This window comes from Acanthochromis polyacanthus, chromosome 1 (assembly GCF_021347895.1).
Source record: "Acanthochromis polyacanthus isolate Apoly-LR-REF ecotype Palm Island chromosome 1, KAUST_Apoly_ChrSc, whole genome shotgun sequence".
Lineage (NCBI taxonomy): Eukaryota > Metazoa > Chordata > Actinopteri > Pomacentridae > Acanthochromis > Acanthochromis polyacanthus.
This window is the reverse complement of record NC_067113.1, coordinates 25,680,024-25,689,169: the sequence shown is the minus strand read 5'-3', so window position 1 is coordinate 25,689,169 and position 9,146 is coordinate 25,680,024. Positions and strand designations below refer to the sequence as shown.

Genomic DNA, 9,146 nt, shown 5'->3' with positions numbered 1-9,146 from the left:
TAATCTGTGTTTAAGCGGCGGCTGCACCTCCACACCTCTAAAAATGCAGAGCTGATTAAGTGGTGTCATAATAATGTTTATGGTGTTATTGAACCACAGGCCTCCTGACTGTACTCGGATCAATATGACACAACCTGCGTTTAATCGATCAAATCTGTTTGAGCAGCCTCAGACAGGAAAAAGGTGAAGTGGGAGCAAAATGCAGGAGATCTGCACACACTTTGATAATAGTTCAGGGTGTGAGCACGCGTTGAAAGCTTGTGGTGCATGTCATACCCAAGCAGGCCTCATTATTGTGTTATGTGGTGAATAGAATTAATAATCGTGAGGCTTAACCGCAGGCTTTACCGCATGTCAGGATGTTTTTGTTAGACATGTGAAACATTGCTAGACTTGGCCTGGGAAACCTGATGGAGATCTCAACCTGGAATTAATTGTGTGTAAATCTAAATTTGGCTGGAATAGGAAAGTACATGAGCGAACATCGAGCGATGTTCGCGATTTTAACGAGGAAGCAACAGAAACACCTCGGCTGGAGAACAAAGACTGAATCCACACTTCAATTTTGGATTGGCATGACATCACTGTTTGCATATTTATTTCCACATCTTCACATGAATCGAGTGAAAACTCCAACATTGCACTGACATCAGCTCAACAACACGTGACTGAATCATGACCGCATGTAGTTGAAAAGTGGCAGCGGTTACAATGTGAAAACTTGCAGCTACCCAAACACACCTTTGGGACATAAACATATAGAGCTGGTTGGTCATTACATTACAGTATGCTACATTAATGTGTGTGTTTCCATCTTGGGTCCCCTGAGTGCACCCACATCACAGCGGATCGGCGCAGGGCTGCCCTCGTGAAGAAAATTAACAACATCTGGACGTGGAAATTTCTACCCATTTCACCTAATAGGGGCTTTAAGGGGGTAAAATGGTAAAAAGAAAACGAGTACGTGAATATGAGCATGTGCATGGGGAAACACCCAGAGTGCGTACAAGGAAGCATAAAGGTCCTGTTCAACCTTCCACTGTCACTTCCCTGGGCTCACAGACACACACACACACACACACACATAGAGTGAAGTGACCCAGTGTTTAGTATGGAAAATGACCTCACCTTATAGAAACATGAGTCAAGAGGTGGCAGAGTCACAACATGCACTTTCACTTCTTTTTAAAGGTGTCACAGGTTTGGGGTTAGCTGCAAACACAAGCACACATGGGTCACTGACAGACACACTCTGGGATACTCGCACATAAATTCGTGTATACCGCAGATATGCACACACAGACTTGGCACAAAGTTTGATTAGCTCGCTCTTTTAGCTAAATGTAAAAATAAAGATTTTGTTAGTGTTTCACAGATACCGACTGAAAACAGCTTCACATTGCAAATAAAATAACAGTCAGTCAGCCTTGTCTTCCAGCCTGAAGCCAGGAAATATTACACACAGAGCAGATCTTACATCTACTACCACAAGTGAAGACTGATACTCAACAGTCATCATTATCTTACAACATGAATAATATATGAATATCACTAAAGGCTAAAATGATTGTGGCACTATAACACGGTTAGAAAAATAAGCACTTTTACAACCACTTCAAATCATCTTTCCTACGGGATTAATTAAACTGTTTTACCGTAACATGTTATTATGATGATGCAGCTTCCTAGTACAGTCTGTTTTCTTGGGTTAGCAACACCGACATCATAATTACCACTAAAGCTGCAGTCAAAGTCAGTGCCAGCTCAGATGCTTAGACATCAGCGTAGATACTCGACTCCTGGACATCTTCTTCATTGGCAATGGGCTGCTCGCCAGTTCCATGGGTTGTTTGGGGATCAGCAGCCTTTTCATTGGCTGTCACGCTCTCAGCTGTTACTGCATTTGCTGTCTGAGAAGGTTGTGAAGGTGGCGAAGCTGCTGCTGTTGTCACACTATCTGCCCCGTTGATTGCTGAAGCACTGAATGTCACGGTTTGAGAAGAAGCTGGAGCAGCGTCGGTCAATGTGTTGATCGTCCTGCTGGGTGGTTGGAGCTGAGGCGTCTGGTTCAATGTACAGAGAAGGTCAAGGCTGTTGATCTCGGAGGAGTGCCTGGCTGTTTGGCCATCGGTGGAGAAGGTGTTGTTGTTGTTGTTATTGTTGTTATTCAGCGGGTCAGTTGGCAGTGCGGTTAAAGAGGGATCCCTTGTGTTCTTTTCAGTTTTGGGCGGTGAATTTACAGTCCATGAGTCCTGGTCAAAGTCAGGAAGTTGATGCACGCGTACAGGCATCGGAGTGACCTGATTCAACTCGACGGGCTCATTAGCAACATGGTTGCTCGTTGATGGCTCATTAGCTGCATTATTAATTGCTGACTGCCAGTTATTGGAGCAGAGGACTGCTGGAATGCTGGAAGGAGGAACAAAATCATAAAATATGAAACATTCATATTCAAATCATAAAGTATTCTCAGCAGTCTTGTTTTCTTTGCGAGACCAGATGTCATGACTTTCTTCTACAAATACATCTTTGTGGTAAAGTTGGGCATCTTCGTGCTGGCAGAAATTTTTTGCCAAGTTAATTACAGCTTCAAATAAAAAAAAAAAAAACATGGATAGGATCCTATGTTGCACTGCAAAAAAAGTATAAGCTGGCCTTTGGTTCTACAAGACGCCTTCTTGTTTCAGTGAGCCTTACTTAATGAAGTTGGTGTCCTGTGAAAACCACATATTTTCAAATATTTCATGCACAACGCTTCTGTTTCAAGTTGAATGTATTAGATAACTTTAATGTCTTTCACTTGACTGCTTGTGTAGATTAAGAAGTTGAAAGAACATCAAAATTGCAAGTACATGGTTCATTAGACAGCAATGAGTTGCAGCAGGGTGGAAAAACTTGAAAAATTTCAAATGAGATGAATAGCGTAAGGCATAAAAATATTAAAGCCTATATGATAGCGTTTCCAAATAACAAAAAGAGGCACTCCCATTCAGTTGTAAATCAGACTATACAGACCTGGCTAGCTGTTTTTGAAGCTCCTGAGCATGTTGGTTGCACTGAGCAAAGTAACAGGCCTGAGCGTCCACAAAATCAGAGAGGCAGCGCATATGGTTGGTCTGGGAAAAAGAGGAAGAACACAAAATGGATTAAAAAAAAGCAAAGTGACTGGATGTGAAATTAACATGCTGAGCCTTAAATAAAAGCAAGAACTCATAAGAAGCAACCAAAACCGCAAAATAACCTCAAATTAATATAACTAGCATCATGTTATTTAGCTGTTTTTTCAAAACTGCAGTCTTACTAATATATGGTTCATGCTCCACACTGCAATTCTGACAAACAACAGTGACCAATATAGCGACACACACACTTAACCAAGCTTGACAGTTATGACAGAATCTAATTTTCCATCTGTCCCAGCGTGTAGGAGTGTGTTTGTGTGTGTGTTTATATGTGCACACATACATGAGTGTTGCTGATTCCTTCCAGAACCCGTCTTGTAATTTCTGACTGTCGATCGAAAAGACTCTGACAGATCCTCAGCTCCATCTCTGCCTACACACGGACACACACATGCACACACAGACACACACAAAAGCACATGCCTTCATATCACCAGCTTTGTTTCTGAAAATTTCCTATCAGAAAAAAAATCCCATTCGAAATGTTTGGACGGCTTGAGTCTAAAAGAACAATAGAAAACAATGGGAAGGAGCTATCGTCTGTGTTAATAAGACACCCATAATCACTTCTACAACTGCTCACTGTTAGTGTGTCTGACATACAGCATGAGGCCGATTTAAGAAGCTGCGTGCACTGAAAGAAAATCGCAAACTCACCTGAGAAATTTCCTGAGCCCATATCTGTTTGGAGGAACGAGACAGAGGAGGACAAATGACTTATTGAAAGACCAAACAGCAAATACGTCTGTTTCTGTCAGCGTTCGTGTTCCTTTACACAACCACTGACCTTTAGCCATTTAACACGCAGGAAGCTGAACATGTAGGAGACATGAGACAAGTAGTCGTCATCCAGTGGGTTTGCATTCAGGTTCTGACAAAAAAAAAAGACAAGAGGAAGCAGGAGGTGGAGTGAGAAAATACTGTCTGTACTGCGTAAGAGGAGATTTTGGCATGGGTTATTCAACCGGAAATCATCCTCTGCTCATTCATCTCTGATTTATTTGAAGCTTTTAAATCATCATTACAACTTAAAAGGTGTCTGTGACATTTTAGATGGATATATCAAGTGCTTTCCAAAATAATTATCTAAAAAAAAAACACACACTTCTGGCATATTTTTTGGCACACTGAATTTTGAAGCCATGTTTTGGTGATAATATCTCAGGAACTAATAAACATAAAGGCCTTATTTTCTCATCATGACACTGATTCAGAATTAGATGAGTAGATTAAATATTCTGACATTATGAATAAATTAAATTAGGAAAAAAAATTAAATTAAAAAACCCCATCTTAGAGCACACATTGACAAAAAAAAAAAAAAAAAAAGGATAATGCAGGAGTCATCAAGTGACAGTTTTGGATTAGGCTACCAGTGCTTTTGTTTTTGTGGCACAACTTGCTATACCTGCTCATTCAGTTCTGATAGTTTAATGAAAATAATTAATTTCCGATTTCTGTGAAAAGTGTATCATTTAAAAAAAATGTTGTATTTATTTGGTTTTGTATTATTGTGATATGTAACTCCACATGGTTCAGAAAATATCACTTGTTGACAGTGAGAAATAACAGCAAAAAAACAAACAGGTTTTTATCTCTAATAGTTCTTAAGATATTGTCATTCAAACATATCCTCAAATTTCCATATGTAAAGAGAACGTGCAGCATGGGTTGATGGGCAAAATCGCATCTTGGAAAGTTTTTGACCTGTTCCGCTAAAATCTGACAAATATCTCGAGAATATGTTTTGCTGGAAAAATTACAGGCAAATCAGAAATGGTCAAGCAGAAACAGTTCTAAATGATGGTTGAGAAGTAATCGCTCACATGTTTTTCCTTTGATTTGGGCATACTGAATATGATGAAAAAACTGGCAAGTGTTTGAAGTAACTTACTCTGGCTTCTCGGTCGGCCTCGTGGGCTTTCCTCAGCCTAGTCTTAGCTATGTCCAAGTCCAAACGCTTATTCACCAGCATCTTACGCTCATCCTACAAACCAAAAGACTTCTTTATAATACAAACAATTCATAAACAAATAAGTATGAATAAATTACAGCAAAACAGCATAATTAGTCCCACAACCTTGGCACTGTTTTTTTTTTACCTGTATGGCTCTGTATTCTCCCTCTGTGAAACTTCGTAGAGGAGTGAGAAAGTGAATGTTAGTGCTTTGCACAAACTGCTTCTCTGCATCGCCGAGCTGCTTCTGAGCTTCTCCACATCTCATCAGGGCACTTCCTGAACACAGAACATAAAAACAACACATATAGACATTATTTCAGCAAATCTACACAAAAGCAAAAAGCTAGTAAGACATAATTGTGCAGATATTCCATTCAAATATTACTAAAAAACCGCATATACAAAAGTTTGGGGTCACTCACTTTCCGTGAAAATTCACACTTTTATTCATGTGCTAACATAATTGCATAGCTAACACAATGTAGCATTATTACACAGGAGTGATGGTTGGTGGACAGTTTCTGTACTTCTATGTCGATATTCCATTAAAAATCAGCCGTTTCCAGTGAGAACAGTCATTTACCACATTAACAATGTCTAGACTGTATTTCAGATTCATTTAATGTTATCTTCATTCTAAAAAATGCTTTCCTTTAAAAAAAAAAATTCTAAGTGACCCCAAACTGTTGAATGGTAGTGTATTTGTAAACCCCACTTTATAAACGGACACAATCCACATTACTGCCCTCACCATAGGGTGTGTTAGATCCAATTTCCATCCCGGCCTGGATCATTTCATCTCCCAATAACTCATGTGGTCGTGGGCGAGGTGGGACACTCCACTCCAGCTGGGCATACAGCCGATCCTCCAGCCGTGCTCCTGTTTATCAGAGGCAAGTTCATCAGAGGGCTACATTTTCTAAAAACCCACTTACAACTTTTCTTGATGGTTTACAATCGTTGAGGAGAAGCCACTAGGATAAATACCTCACAGAACACAGTTCAACCTTAATATGTGCCTAAAAACAGATGCACTGCCCTCTCAAAGAACACTTAATAATCAAAGCATGTCATCAACGTACAACTACAGAGACTACTGAACCTCCAGCAGACTTTTAATATCGTATTCTCCTATACAACAAGCAAATGTGCAGCTGCTTTCAAGCTGTACATTAAAATGATTCTGCACAGGGACTAAAAGCACTCGCTGGATGGATAGAGCAAGTCGTGATCCGAAAATGCAGCCTTGATGCTTCTGGTAGCTGAACGGTATTTTTATTTGATAAATTGCAGAGCACATCCACTCATAATTCCATTAGCTGAGGTAATTGGATTCAACCAGGCAAAACAATAACCATCTCTTTTCATCCAAAGGGGCCAATTACAGTCAAAGCAAACAAGGAGAACTCAAAGAAGATGTACGCATTGTAGGAGGGCAAACAGAACTGCAACAATGGCTCCCTGAGGCTGATCTGCAGCCATTCAGGGTGTTTACCATAATCGCTAGTGCCTACTTGATGGTAGTCGCTATAATAGGCTCATGTTTAGTGTCAACATGAAGACAGTGTGTTTAAGAGGAGGAAGTTGGATGATTCTGGTCTTAACTGTTTGTTTGCACCTGAAATTTGCTTGGCATCTTCCAGCTTCATTTTTCCATGTAACTGTACATCTGCTTACAATACTGCCATCCTGATGGTCGTTTACTATAGTTTTTCTATGACGGTCTACTCTGTACACACATCATTTAAAGCATGTATGCACACCTTGAAAACTGGTTCTTTCTTCTGCTACTCTTCATGAGATTTTGTAGGTGGGGTTTTCCTGTGCTGTTCAGATGGTAAATTTAATTTTATGTGATATTGTGCTATAAAAATGAAATTGTACAGTTGTACCTACGAAACACAAGTACTAAATCTGCAGGTATCATACTTAGGAAACACTTTATTTTTAATAAGTTGACATGAATTTCCATGAAAAATGTTTTCTTACATATCAAAGACAAATACAGTAAGATAGCTTCTCTTCATGGTTAAGATTTGCAAGTAGAGTTTGGTTTATACAGCAAAACATGCTTTTTCTAGCACATTTGAGTCACTTTCATGCACAACATGTCACTGTGCAGTATGTAATTTTTCAAGGTGTTGTATTTTATTATTTATTACTTCAGTATCATTTTCAGTACTATTTGTATAGCACTCATATCTTATTGCATTTCTACAAGACATTGCACTTATTTTGCCATGTCATTTTTTGCTGAGCAATATCCGACTAAATAATTTCTTTCAAGATAACAAATATCATTTTATCCTATAATGGCTGCATGGCAAGTACTATGTAGTACTGTACACTTGTTAGAATTTACTGTAATGAATTTCCTTTATAGACAGAAATGACTCAAGGCTTTGTTTAAATTACAACACCAGAAATTAATTAAACATTTGTAAGTGTTAGATTAATTTCAAAACTCACTCAGACACCTCGAATAAATAATAAATTCAGTCTCTCACCAGGGCTCGGCTGCAGTAAAACCTCCGTCTGGGAGATTATCTGGTCCGTCCAGGTCTTGGTGGCGTCTGCCCGGGTTATGAGCTCCTCCAACCCGTGGTCCAACTCAGTCTTCTCGGCTTGACCAAGACTCTCTCCGGTGTACTGAAGCGAAAATCACAATAACATTTAGCTCAACTTACGCATTTTATTTGATACTTCAAACACTAACGGCTGTCACTCGGTGCCCTTTAGGGTGATAATGACGCCCCAGTTTAGTTTATCAACACTAACTAGCGAATACTGACTGGCTTGTTTGTTTTACTTACCTGAACCGCCCGGTTAATGAACTGACCAGCATCCACCGCCAACCGCGTCAGATCCATGACACCGTCCCCCCAAGGTCGCGCACCGTCTCCGATTAAAACAGCCGAACGTTAAAGGCAGAGCAGGACCGGGCTAACGTTGCTAATGTAAAACACCAAATGACCAACAACAGCCAGCAGACTTAGCCATAGCTTCAACCGGCTCGCTGCTGCCTCCGTCTCTGTTAGCCAGATTACCGTTAACACCGACCAGCTGAGCCTACGGAGACGACGCAAGTGCGGGCACCTGCTGTGTACCGTTGACCGTTTATCCTCCTCCGGTCATGTCGGGCACTTTCGTCGGTCTAACCGGCTTTTTAGTTTACCAAAACCGTTTTAACCAACATCCAGCTTCGGTGTAAGCGTCACTTGTACCGTAAATGCATTTGCTCCAAAATTGCAGTTATCTTGTAGAATTTGCCGCTTCCAGAGCTAGCTTCTTTTTCTTTACCATTAGCGGTAATTATTAAAATAACATTTGAAATATTTTATTAACTATCAAGGTGCTTAAAAGCTAAATATAAACATTCATAACCGTTGCAAATTGCGTTTACAAAACAAATTCTGGAAAAAAAGGACAGAATCTTTCAAAATAAAAGCGTAATCTCTACAATCATCAACGATTTTAAAAAATAAAATACCAATTTAACATTCAGTAGTTCTCTGGAAGAAGTGTGATTATAAGAACTTGATTGCAACTCCTTTGTCAGCCAAAAAGAGACTTTCACTGTTGAGTCACTGCACTTGGCCTGTTATTATACCCTTAGAGAAAGTCCATCACAGTAGTGCAAAGATAATCACGCTGCAGGATCTGACAAAACAAAAGTCACTCATTTACATCCTCAAAAGTGAAAAAGGTATCCAGCTTCTTTAAGGGTTTCTATCCTAAAGCAATTTGGAACAGCAGCCATGTATTGACGAAAAGAAGAAAAGTAACAACGAAAAACACAGTGACTTTCTGAGTGTCTGAACTCATGACTGGACAATAAAAAATGCCTCACTTAAAACAAAAAAAATACCGCAATGCACTGCTGCTTCCTCGACCCAGTCTTCTTTCAGCTTCTTAAACAAACAATTCGCTCTAACTGGTGCATGTGTGGGGAAAAGGTGAGGCGATTGGTGTGAGCAGAAGGGAGAGAGAAGGGATTAAAACCA

At 39.9% G+C, this 9,146-nt stretch overlaps 1 protein-coding gene across 2 annotated transcripts; it reads right to left on the bottom strand.

Annotated features, from left to right (window-relative positions):
* Nucleotides 1-563: 563 nt before the first annotated feature.
* On the bottom strand, nt 564-9,104 carry LOC110972574 (endophilin-B1-like). Of its 2 annotated transcripts, XM_022222957.2 has the most exons (10): nt 7,956-9,104; nt 7,650-7,791; nt 5,894-6,022; nt 5,285-5,418; nt 5,077-5,169; nt 3,970-4,053; nt 3,840-3,863; nt 3,466-3,555; nt 3,016-3,116; nt 564-2,409 (listed from the first exon to the last, which is right to left on the bottom strand). In XM_022222957.2, the coding sequence occupies exons 1-10, from the start codon at nt 8,010-8,012 to the stop codon at nt 1,773-1,775; spliced, it is 1,491 nt and encodes a 496-aa protein (XP_022078649.1). In that variant the 5' UTR covers nt 8,013-9,104; the 3' UTR covers nt 564-1,772. The 2 variants fall into 2 exon arrangements, with proteins under 2 accessions (XP_022078649.1, XP_051813114.1); XM_051957154.1 differs by lacking the exon at nt 3,466-3,555.
* Between the last annotated feature and the right edge of the window lie 42 nt (nt 9,105-9,146).

Bases quoted from the DNA above. Each gene is read 5' to 3' on its own strand.
- LOC110972574 (XM_022222957.2), bottom strand. From the start codon at position 8,012: ATGGATCTGACGCGGTTGGCGGTGGATGCTGGTCAGTTCATTAACCGG. The intron at 6,023-7,649 runs GTGAGAGACTGA...TCTGATAAACAG, and splicing joins TTTACTGCAGCCGAGCCCTG to GAGCACGGCTGGAGGATCGG. The intron at 3,117-3,465 runs GTATGTGTGCAC...TCTTTTTCCCAG, and splicing joins AAGGAATCAGCAACACTCAT to ACCAACCATATGCGCTGCCT.